The sequence below is a fragment of the Hirundo rustica genome, chromosome 1, assembly GCF_015227805.2.
Source record: "Hirundo rustica isolate bHirRus1 chromosome 1, bHirRus1.pri.v3, whole genome shotgun sequence".
NCBI classification, from domain to species: Eukaryota; Metazoa; Chordata; class Aves; order Passeriformes; family Hirundinidae; genus Hirundo; species Hirundo rustica.
Genome location: NC_053450.1, coordinates 33,296,477 through 33,324,340, shown reverse-complemented (window position 1 = coordinate 33,324,340; position 27,864 = coordinate 33,296,477). Strand labels below are relative to the sequence as shown.

At 38.9% G+C, this 27,864-nt stretch overlaps 1 protein-coding gene across 11 annotated transcripts in view; it reads right to left on the bottom strand.

The window, feature by feature from the left end:
• The window catches only part of EYA1 (EYA transcriptional coactivator and phosphatase 1), a 146,777-nt gene that overhangs the window by 47,903 nt on the left and 71,010 nt on the right, over positions 1-27,864 (bottom strand). For 5 of the 11 annotated variants that reach the window (XM_040060879.2, XM_040060903.2, XM_040060933.2 and 2 more), the window contains 6 exons: positions 24,276-24,356; positions 22,306-22,375; positions 21,786-21,931; positions 17,601-17,738; positions 11,003-11,085; positions 10,398-10,584 (listed from right to left, as the gene is read on the bottom strand). In XM_040060879.2, the coding sequence (XP_039916813.1) occupies positions 10,398-10,584; positions 11,003-11,085; positions 17,601-17,738; positions 21,786-21,931; positions 22,306-22,375; positions 24,276-24,356 (705 nt within the window). The remainder of the gene's footprint in view (positions 1-10,397; positions 10,585-11,002; positions 11,086-17,600; positions 17,739-21,785; positions 21,932-22,305; positions 22,376-24,275; positions 24,357-27,864) is intronic. The other 6 variants (XM_040060893.2, XM_040060911.2, XM_040060899.2 and 3 more) reach the window with 4 other exon arrangements.

Genomic DNA, 27,864 nt, shown 5'->3' with positions numbered 1-27,864 from the left:
TTTCTAGTACTTTTCAAAGGCCTGCTCAACACTGAAAAGTTCCAATGAGTACCTTCAAGATAGGATACAAATCTTTACAAACAGTATTGTATGCTAAATATTATGCTTCAGCAACATTTATTTATAAGAATATTTACTCTTACTGAAAAGGTGAAAATAGAACGATTCATGTAGTTAAGAACAACAGAGTTTTTCTGAAAACATGCTAGTTTGAAGATATTTTGCTACTCTTAACACCCACAGACTCTATCATAGTGAATGCTTGTACATTAACAAAGCAGACACCAAGCATCAATTATCCTTCCCATTAATTTGATTAGCAGTACCATAGTCCTTAGAAATGCAACAACACATTTTTAAATCTCTTTTGAAAACTTCCTTTCACAGTCTGAATTTCACAAATACTTTTATTTTGATGGTTTATTTTGCTTTTCCTAAAACCACTGCTTTCGTGAAGGCAGCTGCAATTTTTATGTTTCTCAATTTTACTGCTCAGTTAATATTAACTACTCTTGAGAGTTCAGTAGATACAAAACTTCTCATTTGAATCTGCCTAGGCCATGGCATTCCAGCTTGAACAGACAGGTATACTTCTTACACAAGGGATTCTCTCTCCTAGGAAAACATCCTGTTGAGGTCAAAGGTTAGATTAAGGAGGAGACTTGGACATCTGTGTAACACCACATATGCACAATTACTCAAAATAATAACAGTTGCTTGTGCTGAATGAAAGGAAAAGGTCTTGAAATTCTCATGCTCAGCCTTCAAATCTACACTTATTGAGAATTAGCACATCTTACATATTTCACATTATTTATTTACCTAAATATTTCAGGCTACATTGAACAAAGCAGAACAAGTTGAGATGTAAATCAAGGTTAAGCACAGAATCTTCTGAAGACATCTGACCTATACTAAGAGTGATTCTGTATGTGTCAAACAACAAAAATAATCCAGTCACATCTATCTACATATCTCAATAATATATATCTTTTCCTTTGACAATGCACGCTTCAGAATATTAATTTAAAGTATTTAAACTCTGAATTCTGACTGCTCTTTCACCTACTGTACTTAACCATAAATAAGAAATCATAACTAATGGTACCAATTTTCCAAGTTAATTTTTCTGCTATACTATTTTGCTTATTAAAATCTTTAATAAAAAGAAAAGAGAAAGAAAATTATGCACAAAAGCCTTGAAATAAATTATAACCCCAAAAAATAAACAGACCACAATTTCTTCAACAGATATACTGGCCAATGATGTTCTAAATATATACTCTAAAATTTGGATGTAATGAAAAATCGCATTTTCTATTGAATAATTTAAATTACAGCTGCTTTTGGTCTCTGACACTGTTTTTAGGAGTGTGGCTTTAGTTACCAGTTTTAGAATTTTTTCTCATAGACATACTATGCTTAAAAGTTTCAAGTATTAAACTTTCAGGAGTAATACTAAAGAAAACAGGGAACAGGTAAGATGGAAGGAGTATTAACAAAACTTCATGACAAATAAACAAACAAGCAAACCTAAATGGAGTGAGGACAGAGCAGAGCATGGTGGGGGCAGGGAAGAAAACCTGTGTGTAAAAGGCATCCAGCTCTCCATCTTTGCAAACACCTTTCACTTACGAATACTTCATTCAAAATTTCAAACACAGGGCTGCAAGTTTGGGTGGAGGCTCATTTCCATTTCCCTTACACAGGCAGTCTGTCAGGACAGACCAGACTCTCACCTGACAGAAAGATTCCCAACCCTGCCTCAGGGCCCCTTCTTGGGACCATTGCACTTCCATCATTCCCAAGAAAGATTTGTCTGTCCTGCTTTTATGGATCTCTCCAGAAAATCTCTGCTGCTTAGACAGCTGTGTCATTAAAACATACAACTTCAGCATTCATTGCAGCTGTAGAAGTTTAATCTGTGAAAGTGGGGAAAAAATCATTACCTTCATTGTATCTGCATGCATTTGAAGACTGTTCACAGATTCCCTTTGTTGTTAGATTAACCCTTCCTTGTCAGTCTTCTTTGCTAGGCTCTGATTCTCACTCTCTACAGTCTCACCAAACTGGATAAAATAATGGAAAGCAAAGTCAAGCAAAGCTTGACCTCCTGAATGTTCTGCATACTCCCCTGGACACCACTTGGCTGGAAAAGATTTGCATTTTCTACAATATTTCCATAAATATTAGATCCACCATTCCTAGATCATCTTCCTCAGAAGAAGTGACATTGAACTGGTTGTTTCTCAAAGACCTGGCCAAACCTTGCCCATGACTGAATAAGCAACATTCCTAATACCTGCAACTTCTGAGTCTACTCAGGAGATCAGAGTGTTACAAACGGTGTGACAGATGGCAGTAGCCAGTGGGGGAAAACACGACATTGTGTGCAAGAAACTTATTCCACGTATGCGAAGGGAAGCCTCTGCGCGCACGGCTGGTTACCAGCTCACCGTCCAATGGTCGCTCCCAGGCCCTCATAAGGAAACCCAGTTAAAGAATACAGTGTCCAGCTGAGCCCTGAGCCTCGACAAGCCCAAGCCCTGACAAATTCTGGAGAAAGGAAAACAACAGCGGCTGAGGGTACTCCGTGTGCCACTAATATCTGGAGTACTGAGAGCGGTCTGCAGGGAAAGGTAGAGCCTGGAAGAAGCTGCCAACATTCCCCATCCCACATTTGTGCAGTTCATCATTCCTGCCTAAATGTATACCTCACACCTGCTCCTATTCAGATCACATCTCCATTTTTTGAGTTCTCATCCCGTCTCGAAAGGCCTTGCAGCTCTTCTCAGCATGGTGTCATCTACATATTTAATAGGCAAACACATTCTGTTCCGTCAAATTCAAATGATTAATGAAAATGTGGTCTGGTGCTAGGCCCAAGGCAGACACTGAGGAATGCTGCTGTAGCCATCCTTCTATTTTAACAGCGGGCTCTCACTGACTTCTCTCTCGACATGATTTCCTAAACAGCTTTTTATGTACAGCTTCTGCTGTAATTCCTGCCAAACTGCTTTAGCTTAGCTTGCTTTTAAAATTGTTAAGTGAAAAGATTTAACTGCCAGGGCATCAAAAGATTTGCTGAAGTCAATTTATATAGCCACAAGCCATATTATCACTACACCCATTACTCTATTAATCATTGGTAAGAGAAGGTTAATTTGTTCAACTTCAGCTGACTTCACGGTACCAGACATACTTTAATACTAGCCAAGTGAAATTATGATTTTTCTAAAGCACTGAATTCAATTTTATCCTCTCCTTGAGCATCACAAACACAAGTAAGTGCAGGAGAAAACCCTGCCTTCCACATAATCATGAGCAGAGAAGGGGTGAGGATCAGATCCATTGCCTGTCCAACACAGAAGCAAGATCACCGAAGGGAGCTGACAGCAGCCTGATTAAATACAAGGAGTTCAGATAAAAGCCGCACACATTTTGCCAAAAAAACCAAAACACATGTCATGCTCCCAAAGTATTACATGGGTTCCAGAGGGGTCTGAAGACATCTCTGGAAGAGAAGCATTCAGGGGTGCTACAGCTGCACCACATCAGCAAGTTGGATCTGTGGGGTCAGGCAAGTGGTGGCAACTACATCAGACTCTGCTGGCTGTTTCTGGGAGGTTATTTCAGTGCAAGTGCATTCTGATCTGGTCTCCTGGGCATCCTCAGTAGGGGCTGGAGAAATGAGGAGCTGTTCTGGAGGACAGGTTAGCTTTGGCTGGAAGGACTCCACTTTGACCGTTCTGCTGAGCCAAAGCTTCACATCAAAAAAGAGCCTACTCAAAAATTAAATCGCTAATGCAGGCACACCCTAAACACACAAACAATAGCAGGCCTGGAAATCCCCTGAGACAAAAATATCTGGGATCTGAGGAAGTGCTTAGGGCAAATCTTACACAAGCCTAGCCTGTCCTTGATGCTCTCCAGGTGCCTGCTGATGGCCCCGGCGGCAGGCAGGGTACAGCCCAGTGGATCCATCAGTTTGGACCACCACAGCCATTTCTCTGTGTTGCAATGCCTTCACAAAAGTGTATTAGCAATGTAGCAGCAGTTATTCTTCTGCACCAATGGATATACATTTCATTTTAGATCTCCCTGCTATAGCAACTCTCTGTACCTTGCTCCAGGCAGACGCTAAATGTTATAGCTTATTTCTGTTTCACCCTCTTCTGAACCTTGGATAAGTGTAAAAGACCCACTCTCGACTTCTACAGTCAGTCAGGAACAAAACAAAACAAAACAAAACAAAACAAAACAAATCAAAAACCCCCCCAAACAAACAAACACACCACCCCCCCCCCCCCCCCCCCCCCCCCCCCCCCCCAAAACAACAACACCACCACCAACCACATTTTAAGCACAGATTCTATAAATGTTTTATTTTCCAGGTGTGACTGGTACTCCCCTGCTTCTGACCTGGTAGGAACTCCTGTAGTATACAGTGACACCAAGCCTGACAAAAACATAACTGTGAGGAATGAAATATGTTTACACTCTGGCTTAACTAAAATACCTGAACCATACTGTATCAGACTTTCCTCTATGCTTCAAGGCACCATAAAACTGCAACCTGAATTAGAGTTCATAAGCTTATACCTCCCTTTATACATCACCCTGGGCAGTGTTGATGGTTTTGTCACACAGGATAATTTTCCATCATCTCAAAACCAAAACCACCTTGATACCTTGATTATTTATGAACAGACAGTAAAGCTGCAGAGATAACATTTCCAGCACCATAATCTGTAATTCATTTCTGTTTGTTATGAAAATCCCCCATAGTAATTGCTGCACTTTCTTACTGTTGATTTTGATGTCCAGCAATAGTGTTCAGTGACAAATCTGGGGAAAACTGGCAATGCCAGAAAGGCCAAAATCAAGTCTGTCTCTAGGTAAATCCAGCTGGTGAGTGCATGAGTGTGTGAGTAGAGCTTTTGCTGTTGACAAAGGCATTGCAAATTTTGTCAGACTTTTTTCCTACTACATTGAAAGGTTATGCAAAGAAGAGTAAACATACATTATCAAAGTAATCATATCTCATGTCACAATGTAAATTACATGGATGAGGTGGGTCTGAGATAGATAGTACAGTCAAATGTGTCTGCAAGTAGTTATGTACCAAAATTTTCTATTTAGATTGTCGCCAGATTCATGGCTTCCTCTTAAATCTTATATTTAATTTTGCCAGTGTTATTTCAACTCCTGTGTACCAGATTAAAAATACAAGATTCAAGTAATTTGAATATGTCAGTCTCACACTATGATTTTCTTACTTTTGCATAATTAAAGTCTCCTTTTGCATTAATAAAGCTAAACACAAATTCCATGAGCACTTATACAAACTTCTACTTGCATACAGCAGGACCAGGATTAAACAATGCAGCGGAACCACATGTATTTGTGGATTTTTTTTTCCAGCTTGTTTATAAAAATAGTAGTACTGTATTAGTAGTAAGTAAAAGCACTAAGTATTGCAAGAAATACAATAATGTCTGCTGGCAATATCACAGAAGTATATATCTCTAGTGCTGTTTTGACAAAATACCAAAATCTTCACTTGTAAAACAAATTTAATGTTTGTATATTGAGAATTAAGAGCATGCTATTATAAACTTGACAGAAGCTCTCAACAGTCTGTTAAAAATAGTGGCAAAAATGATTATTTATTTCAAAGCCTGGTTTTGATTTAGGATTGCATATTTAAAATGACAAAACATCTTATGTAACAGTATTTATAAACTATATATGACCACAACCTAAAGTGGTCCAGATTTTTTTCTCCATCATTCTTTGTTGAAGAAAAAGGTGAAGCAATCCATAACGGGCCAGTAGTATCGGTATCCTTTACAGTTATTTCTTCCTCACTCATTAGTTCAGTTTTCAAACAATTTGAAATCATTGTTACTTTTAATCCCACCAAAATCAAAGATAAACATCCCAGGAGAACAACCATTATGAGAAAAGCAAAACTAGCACTGTACTTTTCCATTCATTATTGTATCAAATTTAATTTCTGTTTTTACAGTTTTTTTCTATGGTTTTCCTTCCTTGTACAAATCCTCTTCATTTATATTTACAAAAAAAGAACAAATATTAGAATACCAGAAAGGTACTGCCAATATAGCTGCATTTCTTTCCATACAGGTATCAGTGAAAAGTTGTCTACATAAACTATTTGCCCTCTTTCACTTTTCTGTCTCTAATTTACTGTTATGAAACAAAATAAGAAAAAACTGTAAAAGTTGCTTTCTCTTTTGTAATACTAAATGTGATATAGTACTCAAGGAAAAAGAAGTTTAGTCTTTAAGATCAAAATAGTGACCATGTTTGAGACCAAGTTTTGTTGGCTGGCACAGCCCTTGTGAGGTTTTTAATCTGCATTGTGAAGTATGTGAGTAATATGAAAAAAACCCCAAACCTTCCAGTAATGTATTAAACACACTTATTACAGAAACCAAGAAAAATGAAAGAGATTGAATCTCAAGAACAATGCAAGTCTCTCTTGTGAGAAACACTGTTTAAGAAATTATAAATACATCATCATATGAAATAAGGATAAATTCAGCCTTCCTGAATGAATGAAAAAAAAAAATTGCACAAATCAAGATTGTTTTTTATTACCAGCTTTGATGATGGAGTTGAAATATTGCAAGGAAAAAAATATTATGGCTTTAGAAAAGGTAGCTTTTTTTCTGCATTAACTCCTAGAAATACATGTTATGAATGTTACTCCAAGTAATTTTGAGCATCAGGGTAGGCATAGTGGATGGGGGCATAACTCCATCTCTCCAGGGTAAGTTTCAACACTGGCAAACAGCTGAAACTAAGTAAGAAAGCATAAAAAGGACAGACATCCACACAGCACTAATTCATCCTCAGTCTCCAGTGATCTTGTGCATCAAGAATTTCTTGTTCTCTGTGTAAATCTAATATTTGAGCTTGTCAGAGTTATGGTTGAACTGGCATAAACTTTTTGCCTCCACAACATCCTGCAGCAAAAAGCTACATAGCTTCCCTACATGAAACATAAATACTGCTTTTGCTCTGAACCTGTTTCAATGAACTCATATATTGCATGGGAGAATGAATATTTGCTCATTTATCTACTTCTGTTCTCTTTTATAATTTAATTATTATTACTTCTCTTATATACTACAGCTTAGACAAAAAAATCAGTAACTTTCTGATTACATCACTAAGAAAAACACATGCTTTTGTTCACAAGAAAATAACATTAGTTTGTATATCTGATTTATGGATAAAAAGACTATAAACCTCCGGGCAATGAATGGTTTTGTGCTGACTGTAGTACAAGAAAGTTTCAAATCCTGAAAGCAAAGAGAAAGAAGAAACACTGAGCACGGGAAATCTCAGGTTTTTCTGCAAGAATCTCTGCATGTTCTGAATCGCATGGCAAAAACTTTCAAATTTAACTAGTAACTGAAGGAAACCATAAAAGGATTATTTTATATTTGGACAAGGAATTAAACATATTTCAAGTGAAATTATCTGAGATCTCTGAGACTGCAAAACTCTACTAAAAATGTCACAAGAGCACATAATTACTTTCTCCCTTTCACATTTTTCTTACCAGACTCTTCTGTTTCACTTATTGGCCCAAATTCATAGAAACCACCTATGTCTGTCAAATTATTCTGGTGCCTCTGTGAAGTCTGAAAACTGTTCTGTGCTTGTCCTGGCATAGTTCATAACCACACGGATTACGTGTGTTTTTTTAAATATAGAAGATGTCTAAGGATAGACAGCTGCAATTCAGCAGCTGGAGCCCATCCTACTAAATGTGATGGCTCTGCACTGCTCCCCACCATCCCTCATGTGAAGCATTCCAGTTGTGGTAAAGAATCAGCAGCCTAACTTGAGCAGATGTGGCAAAACAGCCTACAGAAATTTTACTAATTGTAATAAAAAATTGTTTACTTTTCTCTTTTGTTCTGTTTTTGACCCAGCTATGAATTTCCTTCTGCTGAATACGCCTTCCACTTGTCCCCATGCCACCAGCATTCCCTCCCTACAGGTTGATCCCTCTTTTCTTTGAGCCCAGCCTTGCTTTTTTTCCAAGCAGACTGTGTAAGAGCTCATATGAGGGTTAGCAATAAACCTCAACAAGAAAAAGGTACAACCATTTACACTGTCCAAGGAGAAATGGCAAGCACAGCAGTGGATGCACCAATGGGTCCTTCCTTCCCTTCTACCAGCACTGAAGGTTTGTGAGGCAGCAAAAGATTCTTGCCTAATTTCTCCTTATGAGAATTGCTTCCATACCACTGAAGAGGTTTTGGCATCTCAGGATTAAGACTGTTGTTAAACTGAACTAGAAGGGTTCATCTCTCTCCGGTCAATAAAGAAGGAGCCTAAAAGGGCTTGATCCTTACTTAAATGCATAAAGAAAAAAAATGTATAAAGAAAAATGGAGAAATTTGGCCCTATACCTTCTGCTGATTGCAATCACATTGGTGGAGATGATTTTCATCAGCTCCTTCTAATACAGTGGTCCACAGCAGGTACTTTCCTAAATGTGCCTCTGGTAGAGGCAGCCAGCCCATGATAACCCCGTAGCTATGTTAAGAGTTGCTATTTGCAAACTGCTAGAAGGAACACTTTGAGAACCATTATATCTGTAAGGTTAATGTCTTGGGAAAAGAAATGGGAGTCCCAGCAATGCCAGAGGAGGTGTGCATGTCTGAGCAAGGGCTAAGCAAGCAATGGTAGGGCATCCATGGATTTCAATACATGAAATAACAAATTAGAAGAAGGATTAGGTGCAAAACTCATCCATGAGAAAGCAGACCAAATTCTTCCAAATTTTTAGACAAAACTGTCATAACAAGAATATGAAAGACGTGAGGGAGAAAAGAAGGACTTCTTAAAAAGGAACTGAGAAAAGCTCTGTTCAGGCTTACAGAGCACAGAAAACTATTTAAATAGGAGGACAGCATTTAAGCCACTAAGTTTGAGCTCGGGGAGAGTATACGTCCTTTCTTCATATGCACATTTACAATAGCTTTTAGTAAATAAATGCTATATTAAATATCAGTGACTACAGAAAAATTCATGCAAAGATTTTGCAAAAGATTGAGACACAGATGATACAATGATTCAATTTTAGAATCTTGATAACAGCTAAAACTTGACCACCTTAGGGTTTTGGGCTAAGAGGAACTTAACTGCTTCCAACTTAAAAAGAAAAGCAAACAAAATCACAAGAAAACAAAGACAAAAAAAATTTTAAAAAGTTAAAAGTAGGATAATTAAGCAGACATCAATATGCATCCATATCTAAATGTCACAGACCCCAACAAGCACTCATAACAATTCCTTTCTCAAATGCAGTGCACACACGTGACCTTGTGTATATAAATGCATACACCAGCTGTATTTTCTTCCCTACTTACTTGCAGCAAATGTCTCAAAAGAGACAACACTGCATAACATTTTCTCCAGGTGCATACTCATGCAGAAAAGCAACAGAGGCCTAGAAAATTATAGTAAAATTTAGCATTGCACATGGAAGACCAGTCCCATCAAGTGCTTCAAGAGAACTAAAACCAACCTCATTCCAAAGAAGTCTGAAACAAAACCACCTGATATCACTGCCACATCACAACTGTTTCTTCTGCATTACTGAGAAACACATCTACAACCTTGGACTTTCTCTCTGACAGACTTCATACTTCTGCCATCTACTAATGACTGACCTGCTTGATCTGTTAAAAAAGTAGATTTTAACTTTTTTTTTTAATAATAAGAAAAGTATTTTTCACCCCTTATTTCCAAAAACAGTTTGAGCAGTTTGGCATAAATGTTCACAAAATATCTCAACTATAAAGGACTGCCAAATTCCACCAAGAAAGGTAAAATGACTGGGAAAAAGAATAAGCCACCGAAAGTCTTTTCTTAAAATGGAAACACTTGTGTAATTTCAACCCTCCATTGCAAGCCTGATTACGTCCTCTGAAATAAAGAACTCAAAATCTCTCTTTCAAGTAGAGAGTTGGGTTATGGTTTGAAGGCCTCTTGATTTCAGCCTTATTTAAGAAAAATCAAAGAGGTTTATCTTAATGAATGCAGAGGATAAAAGCACCAGGTTCTTGTTTACTGAAAAGACTTATCCATACCATACAATTTTTAACACAAACACTTTACAAATTAATACAAACAACTTGTGTTCCAGATAAGCTTTAAAATTTTTACTGATCCTCTTTTTTCTTCAGTCTATTTTCTGTTAAAATCTGTCCGATATGCCACAGGCTCAAGATTAAGAAATAATAATAACAAAAATCAACAACTACACACACACAAAAAATCCAATTCAATCCCCTTTCAACTTACAAAAACGTGCCTCACAGGGACCATAAAATCCATGTAATTACCTGCTGCAGGATCTGTAACTGCTTGACTGGTGATGCCAGATGGTGGTTCTTGAAGCTGGTATGTTGCATTTGTGGAGGGTGTCGTAGGGCTGGTGTTGCTGTTTGTCATGTAATGTGAAGGATATGGGGAGCTATTGTAATACTGTGCATATTGGCCCTGGCCAAAACTGGGATAAGAGGGATATTCCTGCAAGACAAAAAAGCAACTGAATAGTCCCATCAAAGTTTTGCTACTATCTAATATAAATTCCAAAATATAACTACAAACACATGTCAGACTTTGAAAACTTATGCTTCCTGGACTGGATGCTGTAGGACCTAAAACTGTGAGGCAGTAAAACAAAATCTAAATTACACATAATTTATCATGTCTTCTCATACAAGTAGTTTATTAGACACACTGCTGAAGATGTGTGAATAAGAACATCAACCTCAGACAATTCTAGTACTGGAAGATGACAGATTGAAGAAAAACATTTATAAACTTTAGTTTAACTTGAAAGGATGACAATTTCTTTCAACAAGCTATTTAAGGGCTACATTTTTTCAGTGGATGAGAATTCTAAGTTTGCCAAAGTTTGCTGAACTCCTATTTACAAATTTACCTGCTGTGAATTATTAAATCCAGTAGAATTTGTGAGTGAATTATTTCCTGCATATATTCCTGATGATGTTGTAAAACTGCTGCCTGAAATGAAATGAAAAATTACGTGAATTACTAAAACAAAGTATTGGAAAATACCTTCTATCACATGATTATATCATAACATTATGGCATATTTGTAATATTTCCCATATGTTGACCGATTCAACTCTATAACATGTTAATACATGGAAAGTGATAATTCATAGTTCACTCTGTGTTTCATTATTGCAATTAAAAAAACCCCTTGAAATTTAGAGAGATATTTTGGACCCCCCTCATCTCTAATTGAAAATTAGGTTATCTCACCCCACAAATAACACCCAGCACTGTGAAAGTAATGAGGATTTCTTTACTTTTTTGTTGTTGCTGTTGTTGAACAATAAGGGCAAGCCGTGTCCAGAGAGACACCACCTCGCCTCATGAAAGCGTGGTGGTTCTGTTTCTCCTCCCACCCTTGAGAACTGCATCCTCTCAGCTCAGTCCAACTGCAAAGCCATTAGGACTCACTAATCGATCAGAGACAGCCTTGGGCTGCAAACTTTTGACAGAGCGTACCGAGCATGACACAAGAGAAAAAAAGTACCACTCTGAGAAGGGAGACCCAAGAAGGAATTTAGCCCAGAGACTGAATTACTGCCTTCATCTCCCTCCTCCAGCTTTCATGAGCCACCAAAAATAGACAGATGGGGCTCGTGTTTAATACCCAACCTGAGAAGCTGTTCCACTAAAAGGGCAGCAACTCCCTTTCAGCTGTCTTGCCCTCGCTGGTTATAACCCAGGAGTGACACAGCCACCAGCTGAGACATATGGGTGCACAGGGTGACGCTACATAAGCCATCACAAAGTCCGTAATGAAGCAACCTATTGAACTCATCCAGTGGGAGAGCACCAGCCAGTGCAGGTTATTAAAGTGCACAGGTTGTTTACAGCCTCCCTCGCCACCAAAATCTGCCTCAGTGCAAAGATATACAGAGACCTTGGGAGCAAAACTTGCAGGTGAGCAAAGGGGACAAGGAGGGATGAAAATCAACAGGGAGTCAGGCACACAGATGCAGCAATCCTCTGATGCACCCAACACAACTCAATTAACAACCAAATCCAAAAAGAGGTTACTCATTGGGAGAAGTGATATTTCTTGCAAATCGAAAGAGGACAGAATGCAGGGGGTCTGTACTTACTACAACCCCTGAAAGACATTTGTGAGCTATTTACTTTTCTTAAACAAAACAAAAACAAAAACAAAAGAAAACCAAACCAAAACAAAAACAAAAACATAAAAAAACCCCAAAAACCAAACCATCAAAACCACCTAAGCAGTAGGTATCCTAGCTATGAGAAGTCAGAAGGAAAAATATTTATATGTTTTGACTGCAAAAGTTACTAAAAACACATAAAAGTTAAGCCTCAAAGAAGTAGATGAGAAGTCCTACAGCAGTGGGAGTAAAGGATGAAGCTTAAACTTCACATATGAAATTACTGTAAACATTCCTCTTCTATCTTCTACTAGTGCAAAATCTCTAATTGTTGATAGATGCTACTAATCCTGTGAACTAAAATCAGATTACTTCAGCAGAAGAGCTGACATCCAAGTTTAGCAGATAGTACAGATAAACAGTACTAATGAGAAAAACATGTTGTTTTAAATTTAATTTAAAATTGGAAAACAGATGTTATTTTTTCTATTGTAACAAACACAAAAGCCAAAAGAGAACAGAAAAATATTTTAAATTGCAAAACTTTGAAATTATATTTTATTTCTAAGAGCGCTCTGGGTGGAAGAATACAAATAACCGTGTCTCTTCTTTTTCTCTGTAGGGTTTTTTGAATGATGCAGTATACATTCAAACCCAGGTATCAAAGCTGCATAGTTTGAGCCACTCTAAAAGGATATAAAAGTCCTCTCATGAGCAGAAAAAACTCCAGACTTTGTTTGAGGAATGCATTATCTTTCCTCAGAAAGTTTGGAAAATAATTTGCAAGAGCAAATGAGAAAAGTAATTACATGCCAGCCAGCATCTCTCCCTCTCAGACAAAGACACACACACACACTAACACACAGATCTCTCTCTTTCATCTCATGGTCAGCACTGGCTTCTATGGAGGAGGGGTAAGGGTCTCCTAGACCGTAACAAACATGAAGCAGGTTTCTCAGAAACAGCTCTGTGGGCCACCCAGAACTACAGGCCTGAAGCTGTTTTCAAAATACTCATGATTTTGCAAATTGTTTTTTAAATATTCAGCCATAACATGGCATAGAGCCGCTATCCTGCCATAGCTGAGCAAACACAAAAATGAGAATCACTACCAAACATGCGAGATTTACTGCCCTAAGTTGGCCGGCTACATAGCTTTAAAATGTGATAAAAGCTGTAAATTGCAGGTCAAAGGTCTATTTTGCAAAGAGCTCTGACCCACATTAAAGCTGGGAATCCCAGTCAGTATCGGAAGGCGGCCGGACCCTGCTGGGACTGGGGCGCGCTCCAGGCGCGGGGCGTGCCCTGTGCCGCCGCAGGCACGGGATAAGGTCCTCCCCCGTGTACTGGCCACAGAAGCCCATTTGCTTTCCTAGCTCAGTCCCCTTGCCATGGGCTATGTCTATCATCAGGGTACAATGTATGTGGCAGAAGTTTTGTGCAGCTCTCTTGGGAAAGCCTTAGACGGCCAGATGGGCTATTTAAACTCAAGGTTTCTTCCGTTTGCTTACAGTGTTTAAAAATCCTTGGCAAACTCCCCCATGTTGTCCTAGTAACTGCTTAGCCATCCAGCACAATATTTTTATACTGTATAATAATAACCAAATACCTTAACGTTTACTTTTTTACGGTTGAATTCCCAAACCAATTGGATAGTTATTCTCTATCATCACAGCCTTGGTAACTAAAACAACGCCAGTGCTCATCACAGGTCTAGCACCCTTCCAGTGGTAGGGTACTCGGGTTGAGGGTAAAAGCTCCCTGCTTTTTATCACAATCAAAGGAGACTCAAACAAGACATTCGCAAATGGAGTTCTTTCCTTGCTATTTCCCCCAGTCCTTCTCCACTCCATTTATCCTCACTGTGCAATCCTTATAACTCTGCCAATATAGGAACAACGGCCCATTCCCACAGCCATTAGTCATGTAAGTGGTCTTTCAACATCTATGAAGCAACTTATATGAAAAACAGCTTAAGGAACACACTCGTTAAATAAAGTTGGGGGAGGAAGGGGAGTGGGGAGAAGGGTGGCAGAACTGCCTGAGTCCTCTTATCACCCTCTCTCCCATGCATTCACCCTAATTGAGATTATAAATTTGTGACAAATAAAAATCCAATTACCACCGTGAATTTAGCAAGGAGTCACAGGCAGCAATTCTCCTTATAATTTTTGTAAGTTGGCAGCCTCTCCCCCCACTATTGTTTGGTGACTAATGACGCTGTAATTTTAGCAGGGTCAGGAAAAGCACTGGGTTTAATTGGCTGCACACGCACCGCGAGGCAGCGTCTCTACATTGCAGGGAGACATTCATCCCAGGCAGAGCAACCAGAATTAACTCCACAACATCGGAGTGCGAGGTAACCCCAGTCAGGGAACACGAGCAGGACAACTGCAAGGCCACTAGGAAATCCCCTATGCCGCAGGCAAGCATGCCAGCAGGGCCCTGAGCGCGCTGTCATGTAACGCTCCGTTGTGAAGTAGGTTGTGGGATCCATTATCTCCATTTAGCAGCTCAGCAGCTGCACGCAGGAGATGAAGAACAGCCATTGCAGGCTGTGACAAGGCTGAGGCTGCAGCCTGCCCATATACTGCTAGAGGGAAAAGGGAGAATAAACTCATTTTCCTCTCTGGAGGTTTCTGGACAAACAACTGAACAGCAGCAGCACTAACACGGTCTTCTGTCATGAGAATCAATTTTGTCCTTAAATAATAGTTGAAATTATGAATAGGTTCTCCTTCCAAAATTAAATCAGGAAAGGGAAACAAATGTTCCTGTTTACTTTTAACAGCTGTTCAATCAAAAAGAAGAATTAAGTCAATTTAGAATTGTTTGAAATAGAAAAGTTAACTTAATGAAAATATTATCAAGACATATATTCTCATGTATAGTATAGACATATATTGTCAAATATTTAACTGCAAGAAAGACCTGTTCAGCAATGTGATTCTTTTCTACTTAGCAACTAATGACTCCACCAGTCCTTTCATTTTAAATATTCTCCTTATTTCCATTCTTATAGTCTCTAAGGTTTCTGTAGACCAGTCCTTCCCTCACATACATACTGTGCTGTTATGAGCACAACAAAAAGGACATACACACCACAGGGACCCTCCAACTCTGACCTGTGGCTCTTCTGCCCAAGCCAGACTGTCAATGATCCACTGACTTCCCCAGGTGAGCAGCTCTCAGTCCAAGCACAGTACATCTAGAGCAGAATCCAGGCTAAGATCCCCTCTTCCCTGAGTCCTGCAGACAGTTCCATCATTAAATCAAAGCTTCTGATCCATTTCTTATTAGAGCTCCACAACTGGGTCATCTTTAATATATTTCTTTTTGCAGAATATGTTAAGATCCTCGCCTCTCAAAGTATACAGCTGAAATTCTTTCCAAGATTTACTGTTCCATCTCTTGACAACTGTCACCCTTTGCTGAGCTTGACATTTCTGATCTTATACACACTTTGCATATAGCAAAACAATTAAAGCAATACCCTTTATGGCAGACTCTACGCAGACTATTGACAGAGTTATAGCTTTGCACTACTAATGCCAGCATTCACATTACTTACAGTATTCACTTAAGATTTTCCAAGCATTCTCTGCGTTACCCTATGCTGCTCCCTCTTTCCTCCCGCTGTTGAATGAGTTTCCCGTAGACACCTGCAAAACTATTTCCCTGTCCTGCCTAAAATCCCTTTTTATTGACATCCCTCTGCTCGATATCTTACAAAAAACCCCTTCAGATCTGTTAGATAACCAGTATGGGGTGCCAACTGTTTATTATACAAAAACAGTGTCAGCTTTATTGTTTCATTAGGATCTTCTAGCCTGTGTGTTTAATTTTAGCTTCCAGCTCCTATGGGGACTATAGTTTTATTTGCCTGTAGAAGTTAACACAACGGGATCCCAGTATATGACTGTGGCATGAAGGCACTACTGCAATAGAAATTACAGGCAGCACAGACATGATTTTTCAATAACACTATTTCCTAGAAACTATGAATTATCAGTTCCTTAAAAGCTGATATGCTGATTCAGAAGTTCATTTTAGCTGCTGCTGGCAAGTATTTTGAGCTCTCTCCTACAGAGAAGCAGGATTTTTTGGTGGTGGGATGTGGGTGTGGATATGTGCTTGTTGTCTGAGTTTTTTTGTGTAGCTGCCTGCAGAAAGCAAAACCAGTGACCTTCTTTGTTTATATTTACTCTTATGAGGAGATCATCATCACTATTCAGCATGTAGATGAAAATCCATGTGCTACTCTGGTCCTGTCCCTCTTGCTTGTCAGATATACTATAAGTCAGCAATATTTCAGATGTCAGATGGTCACTTCTGCCCTATGGAGCCATTCAACACGCAGTTAAAAAGGAGATATAAAAAATGCCACAGAAAACATCTCTCTTGTGTCCGAGCAAAAGACTGGATCAATATATCCTTAAAGCTGTGGAACAAAAGCAAAACCTTATTCACTTAGTCTGTGAAAGCACTTGGGCCTCAAGACATCTCATGTAGTGTTTACTTGGTAGCACACAGTTTAGACTGAGCTTGATAATATACAAAGATGCTAAACTTATAAACAATGTGGTCCCTTTCTGTGATTGATGACTTATTTCAACAATTCCAAAATCCGCAACACACCTGATATCTACTGCCAAAGTCAGGGGTGAAAAGGCCTGCAGCAGACATCCCAAATTTTCTATTTCTGGTAAACAAAGATTTTTTAAAATATCTGTTAAGTGGTGAACAATCCACAACCAGGCACACCCAGTGACTTCTCAATACCGAAGAGGGAAAAGGAATTGGGAGAACAAGGTGGAAAGACATTAAGTCAACTAAACAGGAAAGTACAGCTACAAAATATAATTGATAATAATAGCCTGCACATACAAGGACTAAAAGCTTTTAAATAGACTTCAAAGAAACAGACTTCAATCATTACTTAGCTACCTCCACAGCTGCAGTAGGTATTTTTATCTTCTCCCTCCTCGAACATGCTCAGGTGTCAAATTATATTTGGCACTTCCTAAATTCATAATCCTGTCACGTTTTACAGGACCAGCTTTGTCTCATTCACTATTTGCTACACTATTGCTATTCAGAGATACATTTTTTTACTGTAATAACACTAGAACACTCCACTATTTAAAATTTAATGAAGCAAGGGATCTTCCAAACTGCTGAGAGCTGGCCTGTTGCTTTCTCAGCAAAGGCAATCATCATTTCATCTCCAACTGCAATAAAACCAGAGTTAAGTGCTCAAGCAAACATTCATTTTTATTCTAGGAATATAACAAAATAAGGAGGAAAAAGCCCCACCATAGCATGAGCTGTATCTAATTAATGGTAGTATCTGTTTATACAGACCTTGCATCTGGTAGCTATAGGGAGCCTGTCCAGGTTGAGGTGTGCTAAAGCTGGCACCGTAGCTTAGAAATCCTGTCTGTCCAGGTGACTGTGACTGTGCCAATCCACCTTCTGTCTTGATGCCTGCCCACAATGCACCTAAATCAGTTAGTGACAGCAAATCTATTTGTTCATATTCAAACAGGGATGGAAAATAAAATCACTTAATTAACAGCCATTTTAACATATACCTACTATTGCCTGAGAGAGCAAATATTGAGAGCATGCACAAATTAAGAGGGTAAGGGCAGTCTAAAAGCACACTGAAGACTGAAGTTCACCAGGGAGAGGTTAAATTCAAAACTATGTCTCCAATAACTGCAAAAGAAATTTATACATGAACAGGAAGTTGCATTATTCCTTTTTTCCTTTCCTGCCAGAGGCAAACTTTTCCATACATTCATGACGTTACACAGAGGTAGATTAGCAACTTTATATGAATTTAATGAAGCATAGCATAGCCAAGCTCTCCTGCCATCTACCCATTAACGACATAACTGAGAATTGCATTGTATATTATCCCTACATGAAAATTACACAGCTCCAAGAATGTTTCTTTGAAGAATTAGAAGTGGATAAAGAGAACTAGCAGTATTAAATGCAATGATGATTTTTCAAAGGTAATTAAAAACTAATTCAGTTCTTAACAAATAAGCACCTAAGAGACAGGAACTATTCCTGAAGCAATCTCCTGAACTGGGAAAAACATAGCAGAGTCATTAATCTACACTGACAGAGAAATCCATTACACACCACATTACTCTCTCATTTCTAAATTTAGTTATAAAAGAATCCGAAGTCTGATCAATGAATGACTTGCTGCCCAGTTTCGGTGATTCTTCCCTCAATTTGTAAAGCAATGAGCAAGAAAATACCAGCAAGCAAAACACTGAGGAAATGCACACAATTCAGCCTCTGTCTCTTAATTATAAGGTTGTCCCAACATGAACTATCATTTAAAAACACTTATAGCCAAAGTAATGATACAATTTTCTTAGGTTTCACTGTGGCAGTCAGGGATACCTCATTGTTCAGAAACCAGCAATGTTTGAGTTGAATTAACTAAGTGTGAATTAGTAACATTCCTTTGAAAATTACTGTTAATCTAAGTCCATTTCCTGGTTGCATTTTTCTTTAGACAATATTCAGCAATGCTTCAAGGTAGGAGAGGGCTCAGAAGTTACTTTGTTGGCAAAACTTCAACACCTCCCCAAATCAAATGGCAGCATATTTTCTACCATCTAAGTAATAATTTTTCAACTGTTGTCATTAATTAACCCTAATTCCTTCTGCCAGACCTTCTAACTGCTGAGCTAAACCTGTTTGCTTGTTTTTCCCTGACGATTACTTGATTCTTTTATTTCATGTTACAATTAAGCAGTTCAAATTATGAATCTTGACACCTCATTTCCAAGGGGAAATTCCTGCTATGGATGGTTTGGTATCAAAAATCCCTATTTGTTATCTGTTTAAGGACTTCTGAAATGCTGATTAAATATGGCTTAGAGAAAGTTTAACTAAATCAAGCATTAAATTTCTAGTCTAAATTTCCTGTAACAGCCTGATCCAACTCTCCATCTCGGAGCAGGAGGAGATGATCAAAAGCAGCAGTAGGAGGATGCCACTTGAGTGAAGACAACTTGGCACTGACATGCCCTTTTGCAAACCTCCATGCTATGAAGAGCCTTTCATCTCCTGGGACTTACTCTCACACTTGCTCTCATCCAGAAAGCCTTCACTCATCAAACCTTGATGCTCCCTCCTCCCAAGTCTAATGTACTCAAGGAAGTGGGAAGGGACAGTGACGCAAGAGGACTGCCAAGATCTGGAAAGCAAAGAAGCTTTTTGGAAAGCAAAGCCTTTGCTAGATGCTGGTGCTGGAGCAGGCAGGAGGAAAGAGCTTCAGGAAATTCTCCAGCCTCCTCAGGGGCTTTGCAGATGAAGCAGAGCCAGAAGCCCCAGGGCGGCAGCTGTCAATGGCATTCCCCTCCACCCCCCTTCCTGCCTGCATGGCTGCATGGCTGTGGAGGTGGGGAACTGGAAAAATGAAGAGGCTACCGTTGAGACAGCACCTTCCCAAACTCCACTCTAGAGAGAAAACTTGAGGCAGGCTTATAGAGGAACTCACAAATACTCTTTCTTCCATTAGACCCAGAGAAAAGAAACAAAAAGGAAGGAGCCTCAACTCAGTTTTTCCTTTCATATAGGCATAAGTCTTCTCCCTTTATACTGCCATAAGATTTCTGCCTGGATGAAAGAAAGGCAAGACAGAGTGTACCATGCGGTCTAAACTGCAGATCAAAGAGTAGAATTCTGGCTCTAAGGAAGGCTTCAGTTCTTGCCTACTGCAAATGAGTGTCCTAATGCGCCCCAATTTCATTTGGGAGCATAGATTATATGGCATGCCTTAAATATGCAAAAATATATGTTAAGTCCCGCAGCTTTTTAATAGTTATTTGCTTTTAAATATTACTCCTATAAAATACACCAGCAAGGAGCACCTTAGCACCAGCCACAAGGCACAGGTCTAAAAAGAACAAAACATGTAAAAATTCTCTTCGCTCGGGAGCTGAGGATTTCAGTGCTCAAAAGTAGCTCTGCAGTGTAAAACATTGCAAATTTATCTGAAGTCTTAGGCATGGGGGATGGACAAGGCAAAAAAACCAAACCAAAACAAAAGAGCAGGCAAGCATGTTAACCCCCACAAGCAGTTGCCAAGTAAAGCAACTCTCAATTACAGCTCCGACGACAGTGAGGCAGCTAAACTCAAGTAGTGAAATCAAGGCCTGGCTGAAGTCAGTGGGAATTTTTGAGCTGACTTCAGTGAGGTCAGGATTTAATCCAGAGGAACCGAGCAAAAAACAAAAAAGTCACTGTTTGGGCTGCCCAAGCCTAGCAGTCGGCCAAGTATGAACGCGAGCTATCCACAGGAGAAACAGGTCAACAAAAGCAGGGTGGGGAAAAGGCTTGTCTGTTATCATCCCACCTGATCCAGATGGAATTAGCAGACAAGCTCTCATCAGCAACAAGAGCTCTTGTGTGTGTGTGTATGTGTGTGCATTTGTCCAATATTCCCAATCTCACAGTGTAAGTTTAAAATATGTGCATTCAAGCTGAAACTGAAACATCCAATTTGTACTTGGAAACCTATTTTCAAATAAAGGGAAAAATAATGTATTTCTTTTACCTAGTGTTCACCGTAATCTGCCATAGGATATACTTGAGATCCAGTGGATTTTCAAGTTGCAGACTTTAAGACGAGACACTCACCAGTTTTGCACTTAAAACTTTTAACAATTTTATAGTGAACAGCTTGCATGGTGAGTTCTGTCCTTTTGGCATAAAACTTATATTATCTGAATGTATTTTTATAAATACACTGCTCAAAGCATATGGATTGTATATTTTTAATATATTCCCCCCGAGGAATATAAGACCTATTTTCTAATAACGCATCCTCGCTGCTGCACTGCTATGTGGTCTCCCAGCAGACAGTCTGGCAGGAAAATGGTCTCACCCATGGCAGCTTGTTTTTAAATTAAATTTTTTGGGAAATATTTGCTACTTAGTACTATCTCCTTCATCAGGCAGACAGCGTATTAGTGGCAATTTACCTCAATTTTCACCTCCAGGGAGTTTTAAAACATTGGAAAGTGAGAGTTTGGGTTTTTTTATGGAGGCATTTTTGAAGCAGTATTTTTGCCAGCTGAAAATCAGCACAGCCTCACAGATTCATCTGGGTTCTAGTAATCTGTATCAGCTGAAATTCAGACTTTAACATCCCGATGTAACCTCACGCACTGCTGGGGAGCAGAGCCCTGAGCAAGTCACCAGGGGCTGGGCCTGTGTCATGGAAGCCCCGAGATCTCTTTTCCCACTTCATTGCTGTATTTTTGATATCACCAACAAAAAGCTAATGAGCCTCTCCTCCTGATCACAAAATGGGTTCATTTTCATGAGTATTTTTTTATCTCTTTAATACATAAATTAAGCATCACTCATTCCAAGGTGGGAAAACGAACAGTTTTCCACAAGAAAAGCTCTAGGGCACAGCTGTCCCACTAAGTACTAACCTAAGGGTCACACAGTCTTGATCTAAAAGAACATTTACCTCGGGAATAAAACAGCAGGGCCGTGATTTCTTACCATAGGAAGGGATTCCATAGGGCTGGCCGGGCTGGGGGTAAGTGGCGTAGGCTGTGGCTTGTTGCATTCCCGTTGTAAACTGTGTCTGCCCATATGCAGCCATCGTTTGTGAAGACGGGGTGGGAAGAATATGTGGGTAGGGTCTGCTATTGATTACAAATGACAGAAAATAGGACAGACACTGCATTAGACAGACATGCGTGCACCTATTTTTAGCCTTATTATAATCCTGCTGCTTCATTAACACACAATCATAGGCTGTGCTAGACAACAGAAACTTTAAGAGACAAAACAATAAGAAATCAGTAATCAAAGAATAAGTGAAATAAGAACTTTACAAATATTTTTCAAATACATTCTTAGCATTAAAAAAAAAAAAAAAAAAATCCCCCAGAAGCTGCTGCGGTTTAAATTATGCCTTAACAGATGGAATCAATTATTATTTTAAATGAGGTTAAAATCTGCCTATTCCAGTTATTATTATTACTACTACTATTATTATTTTAAAAAGAGATCATACTTGGAAGGGTAAATCTGTGGTGGGGAGAACTGGTGTGTTTGTCTTGGGCTGAAACCACTGCTTCCAATTGCTGCACCAAGGAGAAAAGAAAGCATACAGAAGTGTAAATACACACACCGAAGATAAATATTATTTTTCCTAATAGAATTTCAGAGTATTAACAAGATTTTAATTAAATTCAAATATCATTGATACCTTAGATAGAAAATAATATTTTATGAGGAACTATACAGGAATGCTTAACATTAAAATCTTGATTGCAAATCTCAAATACTAAATTGCCCCTCTGTACAATTCCTGAGCCATAGTTTATTCTTTGGTTGCACACAGGCAACATTTTCAATGCAAACAACCTATTTCCTGGTGGAAACATTTCCCTTCATATTTTCAAAGGATTGTTGATATCTCAAGTGCAACATTTTATTAACTTTTAGAATTTTTAAGACCTACATTTTATGAAGGAGTTTTATGCGTGCCTCGATTGAAAACATATGGCCCGCTTCAGAGCACGCGCCTTTCTAAAAAAAAAAAACAAACCAAAAAACCAAAAAAACCCCCAATTCCTCATACAGACTATGTATTACCTTATTACATGTCTATTTTCTTCCACCTTATCTGCTGTCTAAAATGCTTTCAGCCCTTCAAATAAGGATAAGGATAAGGACATCCGAGGTGCAGATGCTGCTAGTGAGACGAGTAAGCGGAGGAGGCTGTACTGTGAGCCGCTCCCCAGGCAGCCCCAGCAGCGCTGCTGACACGGAGCCTCCCACCAACACAGCTCCCTTCTGTCAGCATCTCGGGGTGCTGCTCAGAGCCTCAGAGCGTGGCAGCTCTGCTGGCCCACTCTGCTCGGGGCAATGTTTTTGGGAGCCCTTCCCTCTCTGGTTACTCTCTGCATGTCACTTCTCCTCTAGGTGCCAAGGTGGGCTCGGAAGCCTTTGGCAGGAAAGGGTCAGCGGCGGGTTATGAGACTACTGTAAAATCAGACAGCCCGAGAAACAACAGGCCTTATGGCTAAGTGCTTGGAAATAAACAAGGCAAGCGTAATTACTCCTCACCAGCTACCCCCTTCCTGGCCAGCTACAGGGAAAATCCATCATCTTCACACTCTGGGAGGGAAGCAGAGAGCCTCTTTCTGTGCCTTCTACATTGGATAATTTTTCTTTTCTGTGGCCTGTGAGGCTGCAGATATGCCAAATGTTACAGTCCAACCTTCATTCAGATCACCACACATGTATGTAGCCACTATTAGGTACACGCCGTATTTTCTTCTTTCAGACAATTAAAACACCTTAGAAATCTTTCCTTGGGTTTTCAGGCTTGATGCTTTCATACTCAACAGTCTGTGCAGAAAATGGAGGCTGTGACAAGACCAGGAAAGGGCTGGCTACCAGGAGTCTGACTAATTGTGAGATGCCAAATTTTGCTACTATGGAAATGTAATCCCGCAATACATTATTGCAACCTTTTCTGATGTGATTTGCACCATAAAACCAACGTGTTGGAAACAGCACAGTTAGTCCACAGGTGTGCAAAACTGAGCAATGTATCCTGTATGTCAGAAGCTAAGATGTAGTTGGCTTCCTCTAAGAAAAGAAGCCTGAAAAAGAATGCATACTTTGGTAACAATAAATTAGAATAAGTGAGGAAGACCTACCCGTCAGTTAGAATAATAATCACAGAGGCATGTATGTTTACTCACAGAAAACAAAAAGTAATTACTCTGTGCTAGAATACTCCCTAGTGAGACTCCCACCAAGGACACCAATGGACATTAATAAGCCTGATACTGTAATGCTCCTTATTTGGGGAAAACTCTTGTAGATTTATACTAAAATGAAGAGAAATAGGCATAAGCTGGAAAGTACAAAAAGGCTTTTTCAGAAAGGTGCACAGGTTTAGACCACACCGGATAGGAAAATAATAAATGAAAAAAAACACTGAGCTTAAAACTTTTGTTTATTGCTTACCTGATCCTGAGAAATTGTCTAAAGACCCGTCAGCGGTAGTAGTAGTAGCGATCTCACTGCTATTCATTGGTTCTGTTTTAACTATAGAAATATAAACAGAAGATAGTCTATATGCTCCTAATATTCTTGCAGGTGCATGCACACACACTCACTACAAACACAAAGTCAGTAAAACAAAAATCTGCCAAAAATGTTCTAAATCATGGCTATCAATATTTTGCATTACTTGTATTTGTGTATACAAACAGTGCAAAATACAGGCAGCTATGATTTACACATAAATATAAGATGATCAAGAGGGTTATTCCTGTCCCCAAGGAATTGGAGCCACTGTAACAAACCAGAAGTCCCCATGCAACTCTCTGCACCTGTCCTGATTCCTCTTAATCCTACAGACCCAACAATAAGGATCCGCATTTAGATCAGGTCACACAGCATTTACAGGCTTGAAAGAGAGCAAATTGAATAAGACAAAAGGAGAAATAATTTTTAAATGGTTTTCGCTGAGGGCTGCTCAAATTTTGTTTCCAATTAAATAATTTTTCAGAGGAAAATTAAGAATTTGTGATGAAGTAAAACACTTTTCTCATGGTGGATTTCTCCTCTCAAAATGAAAACCAACTTTATACTCAACAATCCTGAATAAAAAAAGAGGACACAGTCCTCATCAAATACTTCAAAGAATGCTTTTACATTTTATCCCTTTGCACCCACAACATAACACAGCTGTTTGAGAGTGAAAAAGAAAGAGACCAAGAGATTATTGCCTGGGTCATGGTGATGACAATTAATGACTTTTAATAAAACCTCAAATAAATAAACAATTTTCCTTTCTGTCAGTCCAGCGAAAAGTCTATAATGTTAAGATCAGGACAGTATCCTGATCCAAAGAGCAAGGATGGGGCTGACTTGGCATGGGCTGACTTGGCATGGATGCAAAATAGGCACTAATAGCTACTCCCTATATAGTTTGTCTATACATGTGTTCAGGAATTACAACCATCACTAGCAGAAACCTTTGGTACCAAGTTTGGAACGGGTGAGGTGGAGGGACTTCCCTCTTTTCACAAAAGACTTTTCCTTTCATTGCCAGTCCACATTCTTATTTCTGCATGTCTATTTCCTCCACCAAGCCTCCTCCATGGGACTTGTAAGAAATCTCTCAAGATTTTACTAATCATCCATTATTTTCTTTTGACTCTCATGCAGGATTTTTGTCTGCTAACCTGGGAGGTCAAAGCATAGCTGCACACAAAACTCTGCTAGGTCTACATTAACAAGCAATGCAGTCCACTTAGGAAAGTTTCATGAAGTGAAATGGTTGGGGCAGAAGGCCCGGTGTCCAGAGGCTGGGCATTTTTGAGAGTGGTTATTCAGCTTGAGAACATTAGCTGCACTTCTGTAAAGCAGCTTTTATGAAACAAATGAAGTCCAAGAGACTCCCTAAGGGGAACTAATGTGGTAAGAAAAGGTGGCCACGAGGTTCACTCCAAAAGTACGCTCATGATCTGAACCATAACTAATAGAAAGGTATTTCTTAAAAACATAGCATGTAAGTTATTTTCCATCCATTTAATGACTAAATACTGTAAGTCTAACACACAGATGCAATGAAAAGTGTTTATTGTAAAGTGTTAATCACAAGTAATTTTTCAGAAACTACCATATATGACATAGAATGCCCTCTTTAGAAACAACCACAACCTTAATGAACATTTGTGTCACAGATAGTTGGGAATTTAATAAAGATTAATAGGTACTGAAAAACTCTCCATTCCCCCAGCACTTCAATCAAAATGCCTGAAAATTACTGCATATTTCCTTCTATAAGTCTAAGCACATTTTAAAGGATGAAATCTTGCTATACAAAGAAATAAACTGAGAATTGGCATGGGTTCACCTGTTGGAAATATTTACATGTACTCTTACTGCAAAGAAAGGTCTCTTGTTTGTCCAAGGCAAAAATGACCTGCAATGGAGCATATTTCACCCCATAATCACAGGGAAAGAGAACTGCAGAGGGACTGCCTAAGAATACATGTCACAGTCTATCCCAGCAGCACATGAGTCATCCACATCTATGATGAGAGACATATGGAGCTGTCCAAGGCAGCTAGGCTTTGGACGAGCACAGATCTGGCTCTGCCACATGCTGCTTACGGTTCCTCTGAATTTCAGCTCTTCACATTTTCCATGACAATTAACATTTCTGTGACATGTCCTAAGCTTTCACAAGATGACACTGGGAAATGAGTGGGAATATTGCCCCATCTAGACAACACACATTGCAAGCTCGCCAGTAACAGCCAAGACCATGCCCAATTGTGGCAGAGACTGTGGAAAGTGACACAGGAAAGTTCCCATTTCTGGTGCTCCTTTATCAAAACTGACCTTTACAGAAGTGCAGAATCATTAGACTTGAATTCTAGAGACAGACTCTGATCTAGCAATACTAAGTTTTAGTGCCACCCAAACCACTCGTGTAATAGATTATCAGTAACAAGTTCAGGAAGCAGACTAATGTCTTCTTAGTCTGCTGTAAAAAGTCAGTGTTTATTTAGAACTAGCGATTTAGATTTGGGTTATATATCAAGGAGCTTAAGAAACTATGTCAATAAAGATGCATTTTTCCCCTTATTTTTTGCTCCTAGTAATTTGTGAGATTCTAAAAAGAGTAAAAAAGAAACAGTGTAAGAAAATACATGGAACAGTAGAAAAGTAGAAGATAATAGCACAAATGTTAACTTGGAGAAGAAAAGGAAAAAAATTCAGAGAATCACAACTGCTGATCTAATGTTATATAGATTGTTAAGATTTTTCTTCCAGAGGAACTCAGAGACTACAAGTGCAATGTGCCCTGTTTTATCAGCTGTATAGCAAAAGGTGGTTAAAAAATTACTTACATGGCATTTTCTGAACTCTGTTGAGAGAGAAAACTTCAGACCAGAACCCAGAGGGTAATGTGGTTCATTGACCAAGTAACAACTTTCTGAGTTCACAGCTTGTCATGCAGTTCCTGGCATATATATCAGTACAGAGTGCTATGAAGAATGAGATGCTGGCTATTTTAAATATGGATTTTGACACCTGGTATTTGGCTACTCCTAACACAGAAATTGTAGGAATACCTCATAAAAATTTGCACCTTCCAGCATACAAAAAAGTAAGGTTTTAAAATATCTTTTAAATATTGCTTTTATTACATTAATTACATATAAGGCTTGCTCTACTGAACTCGTCTTCTTTGACAGCTATGTCATATACATTAAATCAGAATAGAAATACTGCAAACATGCCTGACATTAATTTGGTTTTAATTTTGCAGTTTTAGAATTGAATTAACACTATGATGTTACATTCTTTGTATTTTACAAAAAAAAAAGTGGGTAAAATTAAATTACTCCTGGCTGACAGCTCTCAGTGTTCATGGGCTACAAGAGACTCTACAAAGTAAGTGTGGTGGTTAGTTTGTTTATACACATACATAAAAACACAATCTCTTGCCCCATTTTGGCAATCTTTGTCTCATCTTCAAATAACAGTAGTAACCAAACACCATGTAAATCTTGATTAAGTACTTCATGTACCA